General features: G+C 34.8%; 1 protein-coding gene across 1 annotated transcript in view; it reads left to right on the forward strand.

The window, feature by feature from the left end:
* Window positions 1-26,453, forward strand: part of VPS13A (vacuolar protein sorting 13 homolog A) — a 91,870-nt gene that overhangs the window by 60,174 nt on the left and 5,243 nt on the right. Inside the window, exons 48-63 of the mRNA XM_042826738.1 lie at window positions 435-564; window positions 3,844-4,079; window positions 5,578-5,731; window positions 6,563-6,709; window positions 7,203-7,284; window positions 8,625-8,694; window positions 9,166-9,271; window positions 9,763-9,876; window positions 10,863-11,008; window positions 11,126-11,207; window positions 11,858-11,971; window positions 12,369-12,444; window positions 12,551-12,714; window positions 13,048-13,093; window positions 13,293-13,416; window positions 17,230-17,344. Of these exons, the coding sequence (XP_042682672.1) occupies window positions 435-564; window positions 3,844-4,079; window positions 5,578-5,731; window positions 6,563-6,709; window positions 7,203-7,284; window positions 8,625-8,694; window positions 9,166-9,271; window positions 9,763-9,876; window positions 10,863-11,008; window positions 11,126-11,207; window positions 11,858-11,971; window positions 12,369-12,444; window positions 12,551-12,714; window positions 13,048-13,093; window positions 13,293-13,416; window positions 17,230-17,344 (1,906 nt within the window). The remainder of the gene's footprint in view (window positions 1-434; window positions 565-3,843; window positions 4,080-5,577; window positions 5,732-6,562; window positions 6,710-7,202; window positions 7,285-8,624; window positions 8,695-9,165; window positions 9,272-9,762; window positions 9,877-10,862; window positions 11,009-11,125; window positions 11,208-11,857; window positions 11,972-12,368; window positions 12,445-12,550; window positions 12,715-13,047; window positions 13,094-13,292; window positions 13,417-17,229; window positions 17,345-26,453) is intronic.

Consider the following 26,453-nt stretch of genomic DNA (forward strand, 5'->3'; position numbering starts at 1 on the left):
TACCTGTTTCAACTGTGTGTGAGGGTAATATAATTTAAAATTGGCTTGCCTGAAAATACTCATTGTATTCAAGAACTATTTTCGCTCTAGCAAATCATATAAAGGAGAACTTTCCTAAACAAAAGATTATGAACAATTTTGTTAGACAGCACAAGTCCTGAATTTTCTTTTCAATCTCTAAGTACCACTGTCTACTTTTTCTATACTTAATTGTTTTCATTCACAAGTGGGAAAGAAATTGATTTTTACAAATCTAGTGTGCATACTTTAATAAGTATTAATATGTATTTTTGAAGTTTAGTGAATTTATTATAGTGCTGAGTATATTTTTGGTATGTTTTTTTGTTTTTTTTCTACCTGCTTGTTGTTTTTTCCAGCTTTCACCTTCATTACTTGAAAAGGTAAATATTCTTGCTTTTTTAAATTTGTTCTAGTTCCCTCAGAGAATTAGAAGGCTGTCTTCAGCCAAACAAGGCAGTGTTGTATACTTGGGCAGACCCAGCTGGCTCTAGAAAATTGACATGGAAATGTGGAAAAAGAACTGAGGAAATCACACCAAAAGAAGTATGTAGATCTACTTTTAATGCTGTTTATTCTTCTCTGTACAATTTTCTTTTTTTTTTTTTTTGCTCCTACATCGTTAACAAATCTAGGCATTATTCTGACACAAGTGCTGTGCAGAGGAGATTCAAATCACAGTAGAGATGAATGTTCCATAGCTCCATATTCAAGAGCCAGGAATATTCATTTTCATAGTGTTGCTTCTGTTGGTTGTACCTGTATGCATGTTTTTGTTATTCACACATAGAACTTCCTGGAAAAGGAGGAACTGTGACTTCCTTGAGGTTTTTATATTCAAGATTAGAATAATAGCTAAGTTTGGATAATGATGTATTTGCCAGCCTTTGCAGCACTGATAAGATTTCACCTTCAGAACCAGAACTTAGTCTTGTAGTAGACTTAATTAAATTCTGGGATAGTTGATGTGGGAGTAATCTCATTTCTTTGAATCAAGACTTGTTTTGCCTATCACATCACATCACATTCCATTTCCTACTGCATTTTAGTCTACTAGGAACAGCTCAATAAATTTTAAAAAAAAAAAAAAAAAAAAAAAAGAGTTGCTTTAGATGTGTATGTGAAATGTACTGACTTGTACAACTATGACTAACTGATCTTAGAATCACTAACTACTGAAACTAATACAGTTCCGCTATACCTGCTAAATAATGATATTCCTTGGTGCTATCTTACTTCAAAAGGGAACTTGAAGATATTTTTTTCATGTTCATCACTTTCTTAGTAAGATTTTAATTCTTTAACTAAAGCAAAAGTAAGTAAAGTGTTTTAGATGTTTTGGGGTTTTCTCCTGTGAGTACATAGAGTCATAGAATCACGTATGTTCAAAGGGACCTTACTCACACAATTAGCCCTGACATTCAATAGGTCATCCGATCTGGCATGGGGCTGCCACCAAAGGGCAGCACCCAGCACTTGGTCTTGTTGAAGCTCATACAGTTGGCCTGAGCCTATTGATCTACCCTGTCCAGATCCTTATATAGGGCTCAAGTCCGGATAGACTACACTCACTTTCCCTCATCCACTAGACAGGTTGTCTGGTCATAGAAGTTGATGACATTGTTTGAGCAGGACCTGTCTTTCATGAATCCATGCTGACTAGGCCTGATCCCTTGTTTGTTCCATACATACTGTGAGATTGCACTCGAGATCATCTTATCTGTCCCATAAACTAGCCCAATACTGAGGTTAGGATGATAGGCCTGTAGTTGCCTGTATCCTCCTTGCAACCCTTCTTGTAGCTCGGTGTACCTCCAGTTGTCTAGGTCCTTTCTAGTACCTCTGAACCTCCCAGAAGTGCTGATAAATAACAGAAAGTGGCTTGCTGAATACTTCCACCAGCTCCAGTAGTACCCTCAGGTGGATCCCATCTGATCCCATGGACTTGTGACAGTCCAAGTGATTTAGCAGGTCACTAATTGATTCCTTCTGAATTGTTGGGTATTTATTCTGCTCCCCATGCTGGTTTTCCAGCTCAGTTTCTGATGTTCCTTCAGGATAATTGGTTTGACTATTAAAGATGGAAATAAAGACTGGATTGAGAGTGTCCATCTTTTTCTCATCCTCAGTGGTAATGTTCCCTGCCTGCATCATCCAATAAAGTATTCATATTCTCCTTGACCTACTTCTTGCTGTTCATATATTTGTAAAAACACTTTTTGTTTTTAACAGCAGTGGCCAGATGAAATTCTCAGTGGGCTTTTGTTTTTCTCATTTTCACTCTGTATCCTAGCAACATTCTTATAGTCTTCCCAAGTTGCCAGTCCTTTCTTCCAAAATTCATGAACTCTGTTTTCCTGGGAGTCTCAGCAAAAGTTCCCTCCTCGGCCAGGCTGCTCTTTCTTCCCAGTGGCTCATTTTATAGCACTGGGGACACCACGTGCACTTAAAATTTCCTTTCTGATGAATGACCAGCCTTCCTGGACACCTTTGTCCTTCAAAACTCAGTCCCAGAGATTCTCTGAACAAAAACCTGCCCTCTGAATGTCCAAGGTAGCAGTTCTGCTGACCTCCCTTCCTTGCTTCACCAGGAGCAGAGAAGTCAATCATTTTATGGTTACTTTGCCCACCAGCACAGCTCCTCCATCCAACCTGTGTCTCCCCTCTGCTAGTTCAAAGCCACTTCCCCTTGTCCTATCAATATCAGACAATGTAAAAAGTTAGTTTTCTGCCTGCTTATAAGCACCCAATTGACTACTGGAAAAAAGCAATGAGACCTCCCTGAAGTCTTCCCTTCAGGATGAACAAGCCCATCTCTCTCAGCCTTTCTTTGTAGAGGAAGTGCTCCTGATCATCATTGTGACCCTCTGCTGGATCTATACCAATAGATCTATGTCTTTCTTGTGTTGGGAACCATCGATCTGGATGTAACACTAAAAGTGGGGACTAATCTGGGCAAACTGGGGGGGAAAATCACCTTATTTACTTTGTTGTCCACCCCTCTTTTGACACAACCCAGAATGAATTTGGCCTTCTGGGCTGCAAGCATACACTGTTGGCTCATGTTGAGTTTTTTTTGTCTACCAGAATCCCCAAGTCCTTCTCCAGAGAGCTGCTCTATTTTCTAAATCTTTTCTGCAATAAAGAACTAAGTTAACTCTTTTTGGCTGTTTGTGAAGGACCTGGTGGACGCCTGGAGGTGTATGATATCTGGCTGAGAGAAGAATTTCCCTTTGTGATGACTTTTTCTTAGTAAAAACTGAGACAATGTATGTTGAAGTTGTTTTTTATTATATCTGTGAATAAAGTAGAGAACACATTTATGTAGTTTCAGAAGTAGGGAAGTATTTTAAAATGGTTGCAGTTATTGCCATAAAAATGTAATTCCTCAATGTCTAGGTAAATACTGTGTATATATATATATTCTAGAGGCACATCAAATAAAATTGAGGTGTTTTTCAGGTCCTGCTTTTATAACATTAGTGGATTTCGGTGGATAAGACAATGCTAGGTATTTTTGCCATTTAGTTAGCTTCTGTTGGGGAAAGAACAAGAACTGTTGTTTTGTCTGTAGTTGGTATTAGCATAAATAAAAATTCTTTATGTAATAAGTAAGAATTTCAAAGACAAGGTTCAAACAGAACAGTAACAACTGTGTTTGCCAGACTGCATGTGAGAAAGAGACTACAATATAACTTTCTATTTAAAAACCTTATTTTCCTGTACCTTTTAAAATGGTCTCCCGTGTTTGTATTCTTGTTGTTAAGGCTTGCATTTGCTTATTCATGAATAGATTTGTAAAAACTTTTCTTCTCTTGTTTGCAGGACAAAATAGAAGTACTCAGCCTGGACTGTAGAAAGGTGGTCTATTTAGTGTCATTTTTTGAAGGTCTGCAGCGTATTGTCCTAATTACTGAAGACAAGAATGTATTTAAATTGGCTTATGAAAGTGTACAGGCAGAACTAGCAGAACAAGAAATTATTCTGTCTTTACAAGATGTTGGAATTTCATTGGTTAATAATTATACAAGGCAGGAGGTGTCATACATAGGAATTACAAGGTAATGTACAAAAAACATAACTAACTTTTCTAACTTTGTTACAGAAACATGCTGCTGATTCTTTTTTCCTTTCCTTTTTTTTTTTCTCTCTTAATTCTTTGTACTGTGCTGCAAAACAAGCAGAAAGTTGAAGTATCTGTATACCTCACATAACCTCCTTTGCCATTCCTGAGAGTGATGAGTAGAATTTTCTTCACTTGAGAAGCTGAGCTCAGAAGATTATCTAGACAGTGCAAATAACTGTTTTAAAAGTGACAGCTAAATGTCCAAATTCAAAGTAGATATTTCAGTGAATCAGTGTTTTTAGGAACAGGTCATTTGTACTCAGGAATCTAGCACTGCTACAGATTGGTACTATTTTTTTGTTGGTATCAAACTTCTGAAAGCAGTTCCCAAGAAAAAAGATAAATCCTTGGAGAAAAATACCCACACAAAAAGACTGTTACTTGGAAATTTACCATTCATAAGTGTCTTGCAAAAATACTGCAGTAGACAGTGTATCTAATTTGCAGAAACACTTGGAAAAAGAAAGGGAAAACAAACTTAAGAACAACAAAAATAAAACAACCCCAATGAACAAATCAGCTATTGTGGTAATTTTGCCCTCTTCTTTAAGATCACCTTTACTTTAAGATCATTCTGTTACTGATGGGTGTGAACACAAATGCAGCTAAAACAAACTGGATTATAGGGAGCTGCATCTGATCAGCTGTGTATATATGAACTGTAATAACTTGTGTAAAGAAAAAATATCTTCCACTTGGCTGATAGTTCTCACTTTGTGTCCTATATCATGTATTGCATTGGACTGTAAGATAAATCATATGTAAGAGCTTCTCGTAGAAGCAGTATAACAAAGCAGAAAATAATCTGGCACCATTTAAAGATGATAAATGATGTTGTTTCATTAATAATAAAAATAAGAAAGAATAAAAGAAAAACTCCTGATTTTGTATACCATTAAAAGAAAAGCATACACACACACATAAACAACAATAACGAGAACTGAAAACCCTAAGGGATCAAATCAGTAAAGTAAATGTACAAACTGAAATGAACTCTACTGATTTAGTGAATAGAATGTCAAAAATAAGTGGCACTTTATCAGACACTTCCTGTAGACTTGAAAAACTCTCAAATTGTAGTAAATTCAGCTGTGCCACAAGGTACAGAGGAGTATGTGTGGAATCCTGCATTGAGTTTGTATGATTTTGGATGTCAGCACTATTGAAACTCGGTCTTCTTGAGAAAGGTTTCTGACATGCAAAAGCTCACTAAAAATAACTCTGTTAACTTTTCTTCAGTTGCATTAGAAACAGTAACTTCCACTTACTATCAAGAATGCAGTGGGTGATTTATTTTTATTTACCACACTAGTGCTTTATGGCTTTATTCCTCATTATGTAGTAATTACCTATTAAATGCCGTAATTAGATACATAATACTTGTGTTGAACTAGCTAACTATTTTCTCTTGGTCTTTTGTTTGTTTTTCAAAGTTCTGATGTGGTCTGGGAGACGAAACCCAAAAAGAAGTCTAGATGGAAACCGTTGAGTGTTAAGCAAACAGATAAGCTAGAACAAGAATTCAAAGAATATAGTGAGCTAACTCCATCAGAAAATAAGACTGTTGAATTGGAACCAAATGTTTTGGTAATACTAATCATTCTATAAATTTATTTCTTATCGGTGTATACAGGAATGTATGGGTGTATACAGATCATTTATTATTTTGTAGTCTCTGAAAAACAGTGAAAATTAGGAGATGATTAGTTTACACAATCCATTTAAAATTTCATTTCTATATTTGTGCCTAGAAAAAAAAAATCATTGCTGTCTAGAAAAAAATATATAATCCATAAATATATAAAAGCTTGCTGAAAGCCTGATTTTGTTTGCCTCTAATTTTGAAATTGAATTATAATGTTTTTACAGATCATGGGACTAAATATGCACAAAGCTACAATATGTTATGTCATATCAAGAGAGAAGAAGGATGTTAGTTTGAGACTGGGAGATTGTTTTGACGCAAAGTCTTGTGTTTTATCTGACTGTGATATCTTGTAGTCACACAAAATTCAGCAGTGCCATTCAACCACATAAATACTAAAAAAATACATATTCCTGAAATAATTATGAGAAGTAAAAGCATTTTGTACTCTGCATGCTGCTTTTCTTGTCTATAGATTAATTCCACATACTCATTAGAACAGCGTAGTAGTTAAATGAATGTAGTTCGTTCAGTTTCTGTCTTGGTCATAGACCTCTGGAAAGCCATGTTCAAAAAAGCTAAACATTCTCTTGATAACGAAATGTACAGATTCCTTATGTTGTTTTGCTTGTGTTGTCTAATTGTTAAATTTCAAAGATTTTATCCTTAAGCTTTCATTTAAATGTTAGCGGAAACTGTTAATTTGAAGTCTGTTATAAAAAGCCCTCTTTTATATCATGTAGAATAACAACTTTTTCTTAATTTTGTGATAGGTGTGTTTAACTCCTACTGGAAATGACATGAAGATTCAACAACCCAATGAGATTCCTATCAGAAGGAATTACTTGCCAGCTTTAAAAGTGGAATACAGCTCATCAGCACATCAGAAATCTTTCAGAATTCAAATTTACAGGATACAAGTAAGTTTTTTATGTAAAGTTAGATATATTTTTGGAACTGTCCAGATTTTTCACGTTCTTGAGTGCTTCTCAGCCTTTGAAATGAAGTACTTCATTTCAAAGGAAAAAAAAAAAAAAGTCACTCATGACTTGAGGAGAAGCAGTTGCTGTTCATCTTCTGTGCTTTTTTTTTGTGTGTGTGTCTTTTATTTACAGTCAACTCAAAATTAGGTATAATTGACTATTTTCAGCAAGGTATATGTTCAATTTTTTATAAGCGACATTTTGGGGGGCTGCTTATGAACACCAACTAGGAGAACCTTTTCCACCTTTTCTAGTTTATTTGGCTTGGATAGTTTCATTTGGACAGTAGAAATATTTTGAACTATTGTGGTGGCTTCTTCTCCTGCTTTTGAATTGGTGGTTCATAATTCTAGTGTTTGTCCTACTTGTGAAATATTTCACTACTGAAAAGCTAATGTGCTGCACCTTGTCCTGTCCTTACCCCTATTAGATTCAAAACCAGATTCCTGGAGCCATATTTCCCTTTGTGTTCTATCCTATTAAACCTCCAAAGTCCATCACCTTGGATTCAGGTTTGTAGTTCTAGTTTAAAATAATCTTTACTTATGCTAACTTACTTTTAACAAAGTGAACCCTGCCACTTTTATCATCTGAAGACTGTGTATGATTACTGACTATAAAGAATCCAAGTACTAATGTTACAGATCAGAAAGCAATTTTCTGTGCAAAGAGAGTACAGATAAAGCCATCTAAAGTTAAAAATCACAATAATAACATGAACTTATTTCACCCATTAATATAATACCTTTTAAAAGTACCTGCTTCTGAGACACTAATAGTGTTCTTGGAGATCATAAGGTGTAAGTTAAATCTGTGTTGAGCTTTCAGAAATTGCATTGAGACCAAATCTAAAGCTAAGTACTTATCTCTTTTACCTCTTGAAAGAAGAAAACTTCAAACAGTTGCTAGTCCTCATGATAGTCAATCTATTACACTCTTTCTGTATTACTCACATTTGGATTTTTTTAGGGGACAGTGAGTTTTCATAAGACTCACCTTTCATCTTAATTAGCCCAGTTTTTTCTGTGGCCCAAAATAAATTGTTCATAGTAATCAAACTTTTTAAAGAGCTTATTTTTTTTATTTGCTGGTATGCAGTATTTGAGCCAGTGGCCTAGTTGACTTATCAAAAATAATGAGAAAAAAACATAAATCAGTGCTAGACTAAACTCAAATTCACCAAGTGAAGCACCGTATTATATACCAGCTCCTTAAGAAATTGTGCTTTCTATATTTAATTTGTAGCATTCCATTTTCTCCATGGTATGGAGTACAGACCTCCAACTCTGTATACTATGTGCTGAGCTATAATCTTCCATTCACTCAGTTAGGTCAAACTCATCTGGAACATCAGAGTAATGACAGGAGAGATTCTGAGTTGATACAACAATGACTGTCTGCAAATTTGTTCACAAAGCTAATGAAATATCAGTTATTTATCCTAAATAAAGTCAAATTTGAGCTAGAGTTCAAAAATATGAGGACTTTTTTAATTTATATTTTTGTATCATTGTTTGAAAATTTTATTCCATGGCTAGGGAATTTATTCCCTAAAAAAAATTAATTCCATGGCTAGCATTTAAGTGCTATTAAGTGCTTTTAAGTGGAAATGATACATTTTTGGAGATAAGTGAAATAGAATTTTGATATTCCATTTCATCCTTCTCTTCCTATGACTTTCTGTTCCTGACCTTTTCCATGATTTTGTTTCCCAGTCGCATCCATTATATAATCCTACTCCACAGGATTGAAAAAATCTGGAACATATATGACATTTTCATGTTAAAAATGGCAAGCTATGTTTATCACATAAAGATCTGTGCTTATCTCTTTTTATTTTACAACTTCATAGCACCAAAACCATTTACTGATGTCAGTATTGTTATGAGAACTGCAGGACATTCACAAATATCTCATATTAAGTAAGTATTTTTACATGTTCCATCTCTGTGCCACTTATCATGTTTACTCAAGCTTTAAAAGTTAAAATCAACATGCAGTCAGGGTAATTTTACCCCAGCTAATTTATCCAGATAAGAGTGCTTAGGACAGCTGAAAACTGTGCCCTTCTTATTTACTTACTTCAATGCAGAATAAACAAAGAATTTCCTTAATTCTTTTAAAGTAGATTTTTTGTCTTTTTAGCAATTTGGGGAAAAAGCTGTCTATACTGTTAAATGTCACTACTTTATTAAAATAATTCTGATTACTGAAAATGTATTTGTCTTGCCCATCACAAGAAACATTTTATGACTGGTAATGAACTTGTCAAATAAAAAAAGTGTCTTAATAAGTTGTATAAGTAGATGTTTAAGTTTTATTGCTCACCTCACTTGAAAAATACTTGAAAAAAAACCACACAATTTAATAATAGTTTTTTGTTTCATGTGTAGATACTTTAAGGTCCTGATTCAAGAGATGGATCTCAGATTAGACCTTGGCTTTCTGAATGCGCTGGTTGAATTTTTTACACAGACTGATGTACCAAATGTCCAACAGGTAGAATCCTTCTGTTGTTTGCAGATGAGTAGATATAAAATTTCTAGTCATTCAATTTGCTTTTATAAACAGAACCAAAACAAGAAGAAAAACAACAACAGGACAACAACAACAAACACTAAAAAAAGTAATGTTATGTGTTTACAGTAATGGTCAAGTCTTGCACCTGAAACTAACATAAAGCTTTTTTCCTGAGGCATAGAGTAAAATTTCCTTTATCTTCATATTGCATAAGGTACAAGAAAGATTTCTAATACTTTCTGAAAAGCCATGGGCAGTGGAAGATAGTTGAATCATTATACAGGGAGAATGCAAGGATTTTATATATAGGAAGAACAGAAATAAGATTTAATTGTATGAAACTTAAGGTGGTTTGCTTGGGTAGTAATAAAAAAACTTGAGATAAATACAGTGGAGTCATGATAGATTATGTTATTGTGTTTTACACTCTACATTTTAAAGTAATATTACTTTTGAAAATGCATTCATAGCTGGAACTTTTCAAAAAGGATGTAGAATCTCTTCAGGAAGAACTGATGAGTGTGTCATCCATGGATACATCACAAATCAGCTTGTATGAATACTTCCATATCTCTCCAATTAAGGTAAAACTTTTCATATTATTATCTGTGCTTATGCTCTAATTAAAGGATTTTTTTGTCTCCTGTAGAATATTCATTCTGTAAAGTGAGAAAATGTTGAGGCAATCAGAAACAACATAAAAATGTTCTGGAATAATGATTTTACTGGTAACACTGATGTATTTGTGGTATACGCATATGAAACTCTTCATAAATATTAAAATATTCATTATTTCCTTTCTGTACACAAATTTCTTCATGTGCAGTAATTCTTTTGTATTAATTATTTTTGCAAAATGCTATGGTTCTCATGTGCAGGCAGTGTGCTGTGGATTGAGAAAGAGCACCATTTCTGGAGAAAAAAAAAAAAAAGTGTGCAAAGCTAGATCAACGTATATTTGAAATGAGCTATAGTTAAGCTTTGTTATGCCAAATTGGATATTGTATTCTTTTCAGAGAATCCAGAGCGGGTGTATAACCTTTTTTTGTCTAATTGTGAAAGCTGCAGAGGGCCCCATCTAGCCCTTTCAGCAAATTTCCTGAATGTCTTTTCTGTTTTAAGAATGTCGCTTTGATTTCCGCGAAACAAATATTTTGATTAGTTCAGGTCTGCACTGCTTTTTGCTGTACACGTTTCTGTTCTTATGAGTAATTATTTGTATTCCCGCTTGGGCATCATGCTATGTTATCATTCTCTGTCCAATTCAGTGTTGTGTATTAGTTGTGAAAACAAAACAGTTTGGGAAATAGCCAATAAATTATAGCTAAAAGATTGCAGAGACCTCATCTGAAAACATGGTTAAGCAGTTTTGAGGTCTTATTTTCTTAAAGGCAGTTCCAGCTAATGAGGCTGGATTTAAATTTCATTGTTTTTTTTTAATTGTCCTAAAGGATATATGCATGTTTGTGTTATTAAGTCTGAATTCAGTTACAATTAGAAGTGTCATACAAAATATGGTACTTCTAATAAACACTCATGTTAATTTCTAAACTTTCTTTTTATTGTTTAGTTACACTTAAGCTTTTCACTCAGTACTGGTGGTGAAGATAGTAACAAAGAAGAAAGGAAGAGAGAACTAATACCACTTCAGTCCTTGAATCTCCTTCTGAAGAGCATAGGTGCCTCCCTCACAGATGTGCAAGATGTTGTCTTTAAGTAGGTTCAAAATATTACTGTAATAACTACTTCTAAGAACAGTTCAACATTATAAATCAATGTTATATTGTATTATGGTCTGAATAACATGGATTTTCAAAAAACCTTTCTTAATAGGTTGGCATTCTTTGAACTCAGTTATCACTTCTGTACTACACAGCAGCTCCAATCAGCAGTGACAAAGCATTACTCAAAACAGGTTGGAATTAAGTAAATTTTAACATTCCAGTAAATTTATATTTTGGAAGTGTTACTGTGTGCTTTGGTTCTATGAAAATCAATAACTGATTGCAGTCTTGTATGTTTGTAGATTGGTTAAATACATAAGAAACATAAAAAATTATTAGTTAGATTCTCTTGCCTTTACTAAGGCAACTAAGTTACGTTACTAAACTGTGATTATGTTTGACTAAATTATAACTTACAATAAGAAAAGTAGTGTGCATAACAAAGCAACTCAGAAATCAGCAGTGGAAGCAAGCACAATGCAGCTCTGGTACACCTCACTGTTCTGCAGTCATTGTGAACAAAATTCTCTTAGACTATGCATACAACCAAATTTTGTCCTGTAGCTGCACAGTATGAGTGAAGTCTGGGTAATATGCTTGCTTTGGAAAATCTCAAAATCTCAATTATTTGTGAAATACTTGCAAGCAGTAGAATTATTTGACTAATTTTAGTATGTTTTTCTCACCATACAGTCATTTTTAAAACATCTGTACCTACTTTTCCAAATGTTGAGTTCTTCATATTAAATTCATCTTCTGTGTTTTTGAATAAGCAGCAATACCTTAATGCTTTTAGTATACTTTCTGAAATATTTTTACTGAATGTCCATTTTTGTTTTAGGCTATTAAGCAGATGTATGTTCTTATTCTTGGTCTTGATGTCTTGGGCAATCCATTTGGATTCATAAGAGGCTTATCCGAAGGAGTAGAAGCATTTTTCTATGAACCTTATCAGGTAACAATCTCTTCAGGCTTTTTGTGAAATGTTGCAAAAACTGCTAGATATAAATTCTATTGAAAATTTGGGTATACAAATAATGTTTGTGATTTTAAGGTGAGATTTAGAGTTGAAAAAATCAAAGTGAAAGTATTAGGGAAAGTTACTGAAAAGCTCAAGTGACATAAAAACAAATTATTTCCCTTAATTCACAATCGACTTTTCCTTGCAGTACTTACTGTAAATTAATGCTGCATGAATGAACTTAAAGCTGCATGAATGAACTTAATAGAGATCTAATTTACTCTCTGTTAAATATATATAAATTAAAATAAAAACATAGGGGTTTAAGTATATATACCATCTGCAACTTATATAAATAGCATAAATGCTCTCTTGTTTTTTCCCTCCTCAGGGAGCCATCCAGGGTCCTGAAGAATTTATAGAAGGAATGGCACTAGGACTTAAAGCACTAGTAGGGGGAGCTGTTGGTAGGTTTTAACATTATCACAGCAGCATGCTCAGTAGCAAGCAACGTAGGTATTTCTAAGCTGCAGTGGCATTTTACTTACATTGTTGTTGTTTTTTTTCTCATAGGTGGATTAGCAGGTGCTGCTTCAAGAATCACTGGTGCTATGGCAAAAGGTGTTGCTGCAATAACTATGGATGAGGATTACCAGCAAAAAAGGAGAGAAGCCATGAATAAACAGCCCACTGGTCTGAGAGAGGGTATCACTCGTGGAGGAAAAGGATTAGTTTCAGTAAGAATAAAAAATGATAAAAAGTTTAATGAATTTTATAGAGGTAAAAATAGCAAATGTAGAGATTTCTGTAGAGCTGTTCCACTTAATTCTGGTTTGCCAATACATGGCCACAACTGAATGATAGTTTTGAAGAAAAATATATGCGGATTGACAAGATGATAAGAATGGCGAAGAAGGTGCTTCTAATTCTGATAATTGGAGTGGATTTTAGAATACTACAAAATACACACTTTCTGACTATTCATCGAAGAAGTAATAAGTAAAATGTTAGAAGAATAAAAAGTACAATGTGGAAACATTTGTCACAACTCTTTCATTTCTTTTTGGTAGGGTTTTGTCAGTGGCATAACCGGGATAGTTACAAAACCAATAAGAGGTAAGTTTAGATCTTCATATGATTCAAAATATTGAGATTTGATGAGATTTTGCATTTATCAAGACTTTGTTCTCACTGACTTCTAATTTAAATGTGGGAGTGACTGTAGTTGCGTATCAAATAAGAACAAATGTAATTACAAATAATATTGTAAAATGGTCTTTTTTTCTTAACAATTTGCTAAACTTGATCCTTCTAGGAGCTCAGAAAGAAGGAGCAGCTGGTTTTTTCAAAGGTGTTGGAAAAGGATTGGTGGGAGCAGTAGCTAGGCCTACTGGAGGAATCATAGACATGGCAAGCAGCACATTTCAGGGTATCAAAAAGTAAGTAAAATTAATATGAAGAATGGCATATGGCATGAATCAAAATGTGGGGTATGTTGATTATTTGTATGACCACTATGTTAGTGTTTCTTTAAAATCTTGAATATTAATGCAGATGAAAAATCTATCCTATCCATGGATAAAGGGTATCAACAGCTTCTCTGGGCAACCTGTTCCCATGCATCACCACCTTCATTCCGAACTTAATATATTCTCAACTGCAGTTTAAGGCTGTAGTACTGAAAAGCCAGTCTCACCAGAGCCTCCTCATCTCCCTGCTGAACGAGCACAGCTTCCTCAGACTGTTTTTGTAGGTAGGACATGTGCTCCAGCCCTCTGATCACCTTCATTGCTTCTTCTGGACCTTTTCCAATGGCTCCATGTGTTTATTCTTCTGGGAGCCCCAGACCTGAACGTAGTAGTGAAGATGGGGCCTTACAAGGGCAGACTTAAAGGGGTACAGTCACATTCCTCAACTTTTTTGATGCAGTCCAGGATACAGTTGAGAACTCTGACAGAATTGCATGCTGAATAATGTGATAATCTCATTCCCTTATAATTAGCCTTAATCACAGAATCAGAGAATGGCTTGGTTTGGAAGAGACCTCAAGGATCATCAAGTTTCAACACCCCTGCCAGAGAGAGGGTTGCCTGCTACTAGATCAAGTATTAGATCAGATTGCCTGGGGCCCCATCCAACCTGACCTTAAACACCTCTAGGGGTGGGGAATCCACAACACCTCTGAGCAACCTGTTCCAGAACCTCACGAACCACTCAGTAAAAAAAACTGACATCTAATGTAAATCTCCCTTTCTTTAGTTTAAAACTATTTGCCCTTGTCCTGTCACTTTCAGCCCGTATAAACATTTGATTTCTCTCATGTCTATAAACTCCCTTTAAGTACTGGAAGGCCACAATGAGGTCTCACCACAGCATTATCTTTTCCAAATTGAACAAGCCCAATTCCTTAAGCCTTTATAGGAGTGGTGCTCCAAGCTCTGGATCACATCTGTGGCCCTCCTCTGATCCCTCTGCAAAAGGTCTACATCTTTTCTGTGATGGAAGCCCCAGGCTTGGTCTCACTACACCAGCTGGGGTCTGGGGTCTCACAATGGCAGAGTAGAGGGGGATAATCACTTCTTTCACCCTCGTGGTCACCCCTCTTCTGATGGAACCCAGGATGAGTTTGTCATTTGCCAGAACTCGTAAGTCCTTCTCAGCAGGGCTACTCACAAGGACTTCTCCCAGTTTGTCAACATACCTGGGATTACTTCAACCCAAGTGAAAAGCTATGCACTTTTTGTTGGACCTTACTAGGTTTACAAGGGCCCACCTTTCAACTTTATTGTAAATGGGCTTATGATAACATATTTACAATTTGTAAGTAAGTTGGAGAATGTGTTTTGAGAGGGCTTTTCATAAATCCTGCTGATAACAGTTGTTAATTTTTGCTACCATAAATTTGTCTGTATCTTGTGTATTTTACCCTTTGACTTTCTTTGTAGAGAAATGCAAAGAAAACACAAGAAGCTTGGTTGTCTTTAATCATCAAGTTTTTAAATAGAATACTCAGACACTAATTAAGTAATTATATTGTTAATCTGTCAGGCAAAATGACAGAAGTCTACAGAGATGAACAAGTTGCTCCTGACATTACTTGCACACAAGAAAAGCAAGTACATAGTGGGTGGAAGCAAAAACACGTAAATCGAGAGGAGTACAGACGCCTTGTCCAAGCATCCAGGATGAAATCTAGGGAAAACTAAAGCCCAAATGGTGTTGAATCTGGGTATTTAAAAAAAAAAAAAAAAAAAAAAGACAAAAAAAAAAGACTTCTATAAATATGTATGCAGTAAAAGGAAGATGAGGGGAAAAAGTGGACAAAATGTTGAATGAAGAAAGAGACCTGATTATAAGACAGTGAAAAACTGATGAACAAAACACCTTCTTTGTCTCAGTTTTTAGCAGCAAGACTGGCCTTCAGGAATTCCACTTCGCACAGACCAGGGCGAATGCTGGAGCAAGAAAGAATCTCAGTGGAAGAGGAACATATCAGGGAATTCTTAAAACAAACAGAACATATATGAGCCTATGGACCCTGGTGGGATGCACCCACAAGTGCTAAGGGAGCTGGCAGATACTGTTATAGGCATTTCTAGATAGTCTTTCATCTATTCTGATGATTAAGACAAGTCTGAAGAATGGAGGAAAACAAATACCAGTCCTGTTTTCAAAAAAGGTGTGAAGAAGTATCAGGCGAACTGTAGTGAGGTCAGTCAATCTTACCTCATCTCCTAGGAAGGTGATGGAGTCATACTGGAAACAATTTCCAGACTTACGAGAGATAAGAAAATTCCAAAAATAATCTGTGTGGGTTCATGAAGAGAAAATCATGCATAACCAAACTGATAATCTTCTGTGATGAAAGCACTAGGCTAATCGATGAGAGGAGAGCATTATCTTCCTTGACTTAACTAAGGCCTTTGGCACCACTGCCCACCAAGAAGCTTTTGCATTATGGGTTGGATACTCAGGCATTAAGGTGGGAAGAAACTATGCTGAATGACCCAGATGGTAGTGGTGAGTGATACAGTCTACTTGGAGGCCAGCAATGAATAAAGGTACCCTGGGGGTCATACAGGGTGCAGTCACATTTCATGTCTTCATTAATGATCTGCATGGTGAGACTGAGTGCACTCGGTACATTTGGATAACACAAAATCGGGATGTGTGTCTGATTGATCAGAGAGTCTGCTACCATCCAGAGGGCCCTCGGTAGGCTGGCGAAGTTGGCTGATAGGAACCTCCTGAAGTTCAGGAAGTGGAAAGTCTTGCAACTTGAGCGGAAGAGTCTCAGGCACCAGTACATGCTAGACCACTCAGATGGGAAGTAGCTTTGCAGTAAATGCCCAATGGAGTCCAAGTGGATACCAAACTGAATGCGAGCCATCAAGGTGCCCTTGCAGCAAAATAGGCTAATGGCATACTGAGCTGCATTAAGAAGAGTATTTGCCAGCAGGTAAAAGGACGTGATTTTCCCTCAACTGAGAAGACCATACCTGAAGTGCTGTGTCATCTTTGCTACTTGCTATAAGTGACTCACAGAGAAAATCCAGCGAAGGGCCACAGAGATGATGAAGGAACTGCAGAATTTCTCCTCTGAGGAAAGACTGATGGAGCTAGGATTGTTCAGCCTGAAGAACAGAAGGACTAGTGGAATGATCTTATCAATATCTGTAAATACCTGAAAGGAGAGTACCAAGAAGACAGAACCTAGTTCTGTTCAGTGGTGTCCAGTGACAGGACCAAAGGCAATGGGCACAAACTAGAAAACAATTTTGTCTGACATCAGGAGATACTTCTTTGTGTGGGAGATGAAGTATTGGCATAGATTGATCAGAGATGTTGTGGAGTCTCCATTCTTGGTGATCTCCAAAGGCTTGCCTGGCTGTGGTACTGGGCATCCTGTTCTGTGTGTCCCTTCTTGAGAAGGGGAGTGGGTTACATAACTTCCACAGTTCCCCTCCAACCTCAACTGTTCTCTTTTTCTATGAATTATTCCAGTTGTGTTCTGCTTTGAGTTATCTCATGTTCTAGAAGTCATTCTCTGAAGTAGATTTTATTAATTAGAAACCTTTTAATTATTTCACAGAGTGGTTATTTTCTGTTTATGCGTCAAATGTCTATACAGACAACAACAGCTGTTGTACATGAATTTACAATATTTTGAATATAAAATAGACACTTTGGTTAAATATTATAGCTAAGTACCTATACTGATATGTAACTTAAGTTTGCTGATTTATTGTCAGAGTTGCAGATTCATCAGAAGATGTGGTAAGCCTACGCCCACCTCGCTTCTTTGGTGAAGATGGTGTTATTAGACCTTACAGATTAAGAGATGGAACCGGAAGTCAAATGTTACAGGTGAAGAAATGGCATAAAATTTAACTCTTAATATGTTAAACTAAGTGTTTTTTAGAAGTAGCCTTAGGGAAAAAAAAAAATAAAAATCCTGTCACGCTCTTTCCCAATAATTTGGTAGTTAAGGAAGTTCCATATAATTTCATACATTTATGACTATTGTGGTGACTTAATTTCCATGATGTAACTTTTGAAAAAGACATCATAACTTATGCCAATGTATCTGTAGAGGTTTGTGAAAGATATGGAATACTTTAAAAGAAGAAAATATTTTGTATGTATAACTAAATAAGCTGTCCTAAACTTTTATTTTTGATAAATAGCAGGGATAAATATAAAATATATTTTTCTGTCACTTTGTTATACAAATTCTAAATGGTGACTTTTTCATCACAGTTTTATACAAAATAACATATTAAATATACTTAATAAATGTACTTGAAATAGCTGCATTTATGTCACTTTACAGCCATTAAAAGAATGTAAACACTTTTGAAGTGGAATACTATTTGCATGAAGAACATGCTGAGCAATGGTTTAAGAAGTTATTCTTTCATTCAGATACCACTGAAGCAAATTTGACCTAGATGTAAAAGTGAAAAGAATTTCCATTATTATGCAGCACACAAAGTTTATGTTTTTTTCCTCTGTTATAAATAAAATCGCATTGTAAAAATACTTGCATGTAAGTGATAAGGAAGTATTTAGAAACTGCATTAATGGAAACTGGAGATGTAAGCATCTCCAGTTTATATTTATTTTTAATAATATAATTTATATCTAATATATATATAGATTTTTTCCAATACATTTATTTTTAAATAACTGAAGGATTGTCACTGTGCAAATTTTGGTGCAGTCGTACAAAAATAATCTCTAGGGAGATTTAGATAAGAATTGAGTTGACTTTGGGGCTTTTTAGATTTTGAGAAGTAACTGAAAGCAGCATGTAAAAGCAATACCTTAAGAATAGTGTAGCTGGAAGCTACCACTAATGAACAGTGTAAGGTTGTTAATGTTCCTCTTCTTTCTGTCAAGAGAAGGGACTTCAAAAAACATCTGATTTTCTGTTTAAAAGTTGATCATTAAAACAAATGCTAACAGGCTAACAGATTCAGCTCTAACATAGAAATATTTGTAAAGACATCTCATTATTTTTACTTTTTCTTAATCTTTTTTACATGTTTGCATTTGGTTTTTCTTTTTTTAAGGAACTTTCAAGAAATTCTGCAATGTCATATGTAATGCCAGTTTTTCTCTGTTGTATTGTCGAGTACATTAGTACTACCTTTATTATCCATCTTACAAGCGCGTAACTAATAAGCTCGTCAAATTTTGTGATGGCAGCCACCATTGAAAGTAACTAAAATTTAAAAATTTCAGTGTTTCATGTTATAATTTACTACTGACGATTTTGTGGCATAGAATTTGTATTCAATCCTTTATCCTATTTCTCTTCAACCAGGATTTTTGATTCTTAACATTTTTTTATTCGAGAGATGTGCCTCTTTCCTGCATGAGACTGTGTTACAAACCACCCTGTACGCAACATTTTCGATAGCATAATGTCTTGTTATGAGGAAAAAGAGTAGTAACCCCATCCCTTTTATTTATTTTTTGCATGTAGATCTGCATTGGTAGTGCACTTAATGTGCAGTAGTGTTTTCAACATAATATCATGTTAAATCCGAATAAAACTCCTTTTAGTGATTGTAAATGCTGACCAAAATGAATAGAATATATGAGGCAATTCAACATGCTTGTACTTTGCCATGTACTGTCAATTCAGAATGACTGTCTTATTATTTTGCTTAAATTAAAAAACAATTCCAGCCAAACAAATCAATCTAAACTAATACTGCTTTCTTCTTCTCTTGTCATGCTTTCAGAAAAGACAGGCCTACAGGGAATGGACTAAGACTCACAATAGCAGTGATGATGATGATGACAGTTAGGATAATATGTACTGTAATAGATACAAATGGCCTTTGTCTTATTCTTTTGATCATTCAGTATTAAATGTTGTTGCTACAATTCCCACTGAGCAATCAGGGTTGACTGATACTAACTTCCTTCTAAAACTGTGAGGGGGAAAAAAAAAAGTGGGGGGACAGGAGGAAACTTAAATAAAGTGTATGATGATGAGTGCTACGCAAATTGCATATATAAATATATATTAAAAAATCTACGTCTAGAAATTTTTATTGTTATATATAACCGGATATTAGGTGAAAATCATGCTGAAAGTTATAATTATGTGGTAATATCACTACTTAGCTTTTATTTCCACGTGTTTCTACAATATGTATTTAATATTTTTGTGTTCTTATTTACAACTTGGTAGAGGATCATAAATATGCTTAGTAATACTTCATTGAGTTGTACAGTCAGTATTGTATAGTCAGTATTATAATACTGTTTGGTTAAAATTCTATTTATTTCATATTTCAAAACTATTTTGTCTGCTTTTCTTCTGAACAATAAACACATCTAAACTATTCTAAAACGGATTCATCTGCTCTGTTCCAGCATCACAGTTTATGTTTCCGGAAACTAGATTATGACTAAACAGTAGCCACAAAAGTATTTAAAAACAAAATGCATCTACTTTGAAAGTGACATTTAACTTATGCTTTTATACTTCTATTCATCATTTGTTTTACCATAACTCTTAAGTGCTTAAGTTATGTGTCATGTGGAATCCTCAGATGTATGAAATATAAGGGTTTGATTATAGTTGTTTTAAATTGTAACCTTAAGTGATTTGGTTATAAATTTAATGTCTTTGTTCCTTTCATAGCAACACTAATAAAAAGTGAAAACCCCTATGTAAAATCAGTGATAGCTTCAGAAAATGGCTGTATTTTATAAGGCTTTGTGCATAAAAGCATAAATAAGAAGAAAGTAGATGCCTTTGAATATTATTTAGCTAGATAGAAGAGCACTAAATAAGAACACCGAACAACTTTGCATTGTAAAATCTAAAGAACAGCACTACTTGTTTCTCTAGAATTGTTTTATTTTGAATTCACTGGAAGGCTTTTCCTTTTTTTTTTTTCTTTTTTTTTTTTTTTTTGTATGTGATTTGTTCATTTGTTCAAAATTATATTTTTGTGTTGAATTTTAAAGGTGCCTTGCAAAAGATATTTCTATAACTGTAATTACCATAACAAGAAAGAACTCTTCAGCTAAATCTGAAGAATTAAAACTGCTCTCAAGCAAAAGAGCTTCTATGATGATTTCAAATTTATTCAATGCTGTCTTGTGCTTCATTGTCATCTTTTAGCTGTCAAAATTCTGAGGAAAGAATTATTAAAACCTTTTAAGTGTGTTTATTCTGTCTCTGTGCCTTTAAAGTCTGCTGATTCTTGTGCAGTGGGCCAAGAAATACATTTACCTGTAATCTCCTTGATCCAAGGAGGCAAAACTCTACTTGAGAGGTTTTTTTATTTTAAGCTACTGATGCTTAAGATCACTATTTATATTGTATATCTATTTAGTTTGTAATAGTAGCATCACAAAGTTATGAAGAAATAGATTAAAGACTGTGTTACTGACTGAAACACTGTTGGAAAGTTTGGGAATTTTTTAGGTATCAGAGGATATCAGAAATATAAATGCTTGAAGAATGTTGGAAATTATCTTCAATCTTGAAAAAAACCATGTCATGACAAAAAGTTGAGGACATTTCTAGGCTCAAATTTCTGGAATGGTTACTGACGCCTTTTAGTAACTTTACTGGAGTTTAGTAACTTAAATATATTATCTAAAGTTTCCTTCTTCCTTCTCAGATTTTTAGAGCTCTTTCTTCTTATATCCTGTAAAATTATGTCTTCATTAGTGATCTGTCTAACAAAATAGCACATGTCAGTTTTATAACAAAACATTTTTCTGCATTTCAGAACACCATAAGATTAACATTTCTGACAGAAGAAACATCCCTCCCAAAAAAGAACTTGGTTTTTAGAGATTATGCACTTCCCATCTCAAGCTGACCATTTTAGCTTTTCTAAATATAGACTACTACAAATAAATCATTACAGAATGTGAAAATTAAACTTAGTGTGAATTGCAAAATTTAGAATCTATTACAAAAAAAAAAAAAAAAGCTAGTAAATCATGATTATATACTTTTAATTATTTTGTTTCCTTCATAGAGTTTAGTTGTATTTTTGAAATAACTACAAAAACTTTATTTAAATGAAAGCAAGTGTTTTGTAGAAGTTTTTTTCTGTCTTAAGCAATGTGTGTGTATACACATACATATATATATTATATACATATATATATATATATATATGGAAAATACATAACACAGCAAACTGTATCACTTATTATATTAGAATTACATTTCTCTCTGTTCTGAACTCATGTCCTTGGGTGGGGGTGGAGTATTTGCACATTTCTCCTTTCTTGGAGATTTCCAAGAGCCACCTGGCCCTGTTTGACCAGGAGGATTTGGACTGACCACAGCCAGTTTGTAATTCTGTGAATCTGAATTCCAGTACTGTTATTGAAGACTCCAAACACATCTTAGTATTCAAAGCCCAATCTGCCAAAAAAGAACAGTCAAGGGGTGGAAGAGTGTCATACTCCTTTATTCTCTTTCCGTCATGTCTATTGGCCTTAAGTTTGCATCAAATAAAAATATCCATTTCCTCTAGTAGATTGGTACCCTAAAACTGAGATTTTATTTCTTAAACTTATAGGCAGAAATACTTCCCGAGGTTGAAAATAACTTATTTTTTCCCTACATTGTCCTGAACCTTCCCAGGCATCTGCCATCGTGCAATCCCATAGTTGAGTAAGACCTGTCATTTACTTCCTTTCTAGGAAAGCCTTTTAATCTAAAGAGAAACTTTACCCACCTATACATACAAAGCTTAAATACAATCATGTAATCATTACCCATCCCCAGTCAGATGAGTTATACTTAAGTATAAGATAAGTATATACTTACAAGCTGCTTGAGACTGAAGCTAATACTAGTTCTTTACAAATAACATGGAAGCTTGTGTGGCTTATGCTTCAATCACAAGCTAAAATAAAAGTATGTGTGCGCTTCATATATATATATATATATATGTATATATATATGTATATATGTATATATGTATATGCAGTACATATGGCGGAAATTGAAGTGTCCTAAGCAAAGTATAAACAACCTTGTTGGCTGTCAGAAAACGCAGAGAACTGCAGTCCTTTTCCCTGATTACCAGGTGAACCATTCAAGTGCTTCAGATGCTACATACTGAAGGACTTGGGTTGTGTTGGCAGAAAGCATGAAAAACATTTGGATGCAGTCATCAAAGTGAACTCATGGATTGGCATGGTTTCTCTGCTCAGTGCATGAAAAGAAATCTCCTGGTCAGTTTTTGATTAGAATGCTAAGATATTCTGTTTACATAGACAAATTAAATTTCTGTTGTGAAGGAAACATTCCTAAAAGAGAGATACTGTCCTGATTTGTTGTATCCTGCCTTAGGGGAAAATGTTAACCTTGACCAAAGATTTCTCGTAAGAGAAGCACACTGAGCTCTGGGTTAATGCTCAGCATGCCTCAGTGGAATCTTAAAGTTTACAGGTAATAGATCTTGTACAGAAGCCTCAGCTTTGTTGTTTGTTTTTCAGTAGAGAGGCATTGTAGACAGCAGACAGCTGGAATGAGAAGATAATAGATTAATTTTAGTTCTCATTAATAAAGGATGAGGAGAGAATTCTGCACACAGAAAAATGAATGCTTTTATTCTGTGTTGTCTCGGTTAACAACTTTTCTCCTTTCTTCAGACAATTAAGCTAAATCTAACAAATAACCTAAATGCCGCTTAGACCTAATATATCTATGGGGAATATTGGATATATAGTCATATCAAGCTAGCCTTCTGAAAATGGTAATTCTGCAACTTCTGAAGTCAGTTTATGACGAGCTGAAAGATGAAGTCGACATTGAAGTCTCTAGCAAAAATACAACCAAGCTTTTTTCTCTACTCAAGTGTTTTGTGTAGAATTATTTATATCTTTATATTCTTGTGTAGTTCACAAGATGCTATGTTTTGGATTTGTGATCAAAAGTGTTGATGTTTTAGTTCTTCCTGACCTGCACTTGCAGTGTCAAAGAAAGTCTTTGACAAAGTCTTATCGATTTCTCATGTTGTCCCACCATGAAATGCACAAGAGGCTGGGAGGGAATGCAGCCAAGACAGCTGACCCAAACTGATCAAAAAGAGACTGCACAACATCATACACTGTGCTCAGGAATGAAAGCTGGGAGAAAAAAGGGAAAGGGAATGGGGTATTAAGGCAACTGCCCTCCCTCTCCCTGGGATTCCTGTTGCCTTCTCTGGAATCGCAGCTGGACTCAGTACAGTGAGGGACTGGCAATCTAAAAACCTAGTAAAAAATAAAGTTGATCTGAACATCAGTAGGATTGGGTAACATATGCATAACTACTTTTTAAGTAGAAAGGCTTTACAAACTTTTTACAAACTTTGTTCAGTTGAGGAGTTAAAAAATGATGTCAGACATTGCAACTTTTTTTCTCACATACTGCTACTACGTTTTGCAGAGCTATAATAGAAGTGTCATAGATTTTAAATCTTGTTCCCCTGCTTACTTTTTTCTCTTTTCTTCTCATTTCTAACATAATCAAAGGCCTCTGTGCTTCTTTTCCAGTGAATTAAAGGCATGTACTGTGGTTTAGAGTCTTTCTAAACTCAGAGATGCCACTTGTAGACACTGGGCATATTTCCATTCCCCTGCACAGATGATCAAATTTACTACTTACTAGTTTATTGCAGAGATATCTAATTATCTGAATTGCAGGTAAGAATAATTTTCTAAAGAGTGCATTTATGCTTTTATTGCTGTGCATTTTACAGCTGCTCGAGTGCCCTTTTTCAACTGTTTCATTTAATTTCAAAGTGGACTCATGAATCAGAACATTCATAGTATTCAATATTTCTTAAACTGAAGCATGGAAGTTTTGTTTTAAAAATCAGGTTTTGATTCTTATAGTAGTGCAACTGATATTGAACAGTGATTAACCAATGTTTTGTAGTTTTGCAACATCAAACAGTTGGTATGAGATAATTAAGAGCTAGGTACAGTGAAATTAAAATTCATTTATACGTTTTTAGAGAGATAAATTTTATACTCTTGTATGCTTCAGTTCTATCAGCTATTTGGCAGGCAGAGCATAGTACTGCTTTTTCTGTGAGAATTATCAGCAGTAGATTGGTCTATCCTTCTATGGTATATTTCATGATGGATGGGTGCACATCTAATATGAAAAGAGATTTGCAAAAAAAGAAAAAAGGTAGAAAATGAACTACCCTAAGTAACCATAGGCATTGGTATAGATGCATATTTTGTAGTTGCAGAACACTTGTCCTGTGTTAATTTCCCAGTTAACATCGGCTGTCTACAAAACTATGGAAAATAGATAATGTGAATTTATGGTCCATGACTTACAGCTAACAATAAGTAGTAGTTTAATCTCAGTTCAGCTATCTAAATAGCTTTGTGCACCACATGCTAACAATATTTCAGCACTGAGAGTCACTGCTTTGTGAATTTTAGTAGTTTCTATGGAATTTTTGGGACCTACGTATAATCACCTTGTAGGATTTCAACCTCTGTGATGCTTAAGAACTGCATTTACATAAATCGTAATTCTCAGTACATTATCAGTAAACTGAATGAGTTACAGTGGAGCAACATGACTTGTCAAAAATTGCCTAGAAAGGTAGTGAGAAGTCAAAAAGAGGTAACTTGGTTCTCATTAGTCCAAGTCAGGACTTATTCCAATGCTACATGAAAATTAAGGAAGTCTTGTTTTGATGCGAGAGAAAGACTGGAGATCCTCTTCATCATGATGAGACTAAATTTCTAAATGCTTCTCCTCTGTAACTGCTGTTAGTAGAAGAGAGATACTGATCAAGAGACCAGCAAGAGAACTTGCTGGCCAACATTCAGAATACGTGCTGCGACTGTTACAAGTTTAAATGCCACTGCCTCAGTTCAATTATCCTTTCTCTTTCTGCATTGCTGGAATAACATAGGAACTGCCTTGTGAGACAATTTTTTAATTACTTAGTGGTCCAAGCTTCTACATCATATAAGATGCAGGAAAAAACTTGAATCCTCTGGTGACAAAACTAGGCATACATAGCCTCACTAAAGAGTTTTCAAACATCTTTCTAGAAGAGAAAAAATAAAATATAAATTTCCAATTTACTAAGCTCTTAATTCTACATTTATTATGCCATTCATTTTTATGTATTTTCCCTGACCTTGATGCTAACACTAATGAACTTGTGCAGTGACTAAAAAAGGGAGGCACAAAATCATGATCAATAGTCATGATTTTGCAGCCCAGCATGCATGGGGATAGGAAAATAATCTCAATTTTGATTCGCTGTTCATGTTCGTTCTGGAAAGATCTATTTTGGGAACCTGTTATTCAAATGTTCTCGTATTTCAGTAATGAAAGATTCAGCATCTTTGAGGGAAGGCATCATTTTTAGAAAACTAGGCAAGTGGAGTTATCTGTGCTGTCAGATTTCCAGTCTTAGTGTAGCCTTAGTTAAGTGCCTTTAATATTTGTCATTGGTAAAGAATAATCGTTAAGTGTTCTGGCATTTTAACTATTGTGACAGCTAACCTATGTTTTCAGCATGCTTACAGTTGGCTGTTTATTAAATTATACTTGTTTATACTGATCTATTTTTACATCCAATATAACATATGGAAAGCAGACAAGCAGTTGAGGATGTTGTTTCTCTCAGACAAGATGCACTGATCTTAATGTGATCAATAACCTGATCAGTACTTGCCTGGAAAGTCAGAACTCTTTTGTTTGCCGAGTTCTGTTAAAATGGCAGAGTCTGTTTAAAAAAACAAAACCCAAGCCACTAATCTGCTGTCACTGTGTTGTAAATTTGTTGCCTAGTAAGGAATATTCAGCTACAATATTCACAGCCATTGTGGGGTTATTTTGTTCATTTATTTGTTTTTTAAATTAAGCAAGTTCAGGGGGAAATGAAAGAATAGATGGAAGTGATAAGTGTTACCTCAAATGCATATTGGGTTTCATTGTATGTATGGCAAG

The sequence above is a fragment of the Centrocercus urophasianus genome, unplaced genomic scaffold, assembly GCF_019232065.1.
Source record: "Centrocercus urophasianus isolate 14NV4802_14NV808 unplaced genomic scaffold, USGS_Curo_1.0 seq_27, whole genome shotgun sequence".
NCBI lineage: Eukaryota > Metazoa > Chordata > Aves > Galliformes > Phasianidae > Centrocercus > Centrocercus urophasianus.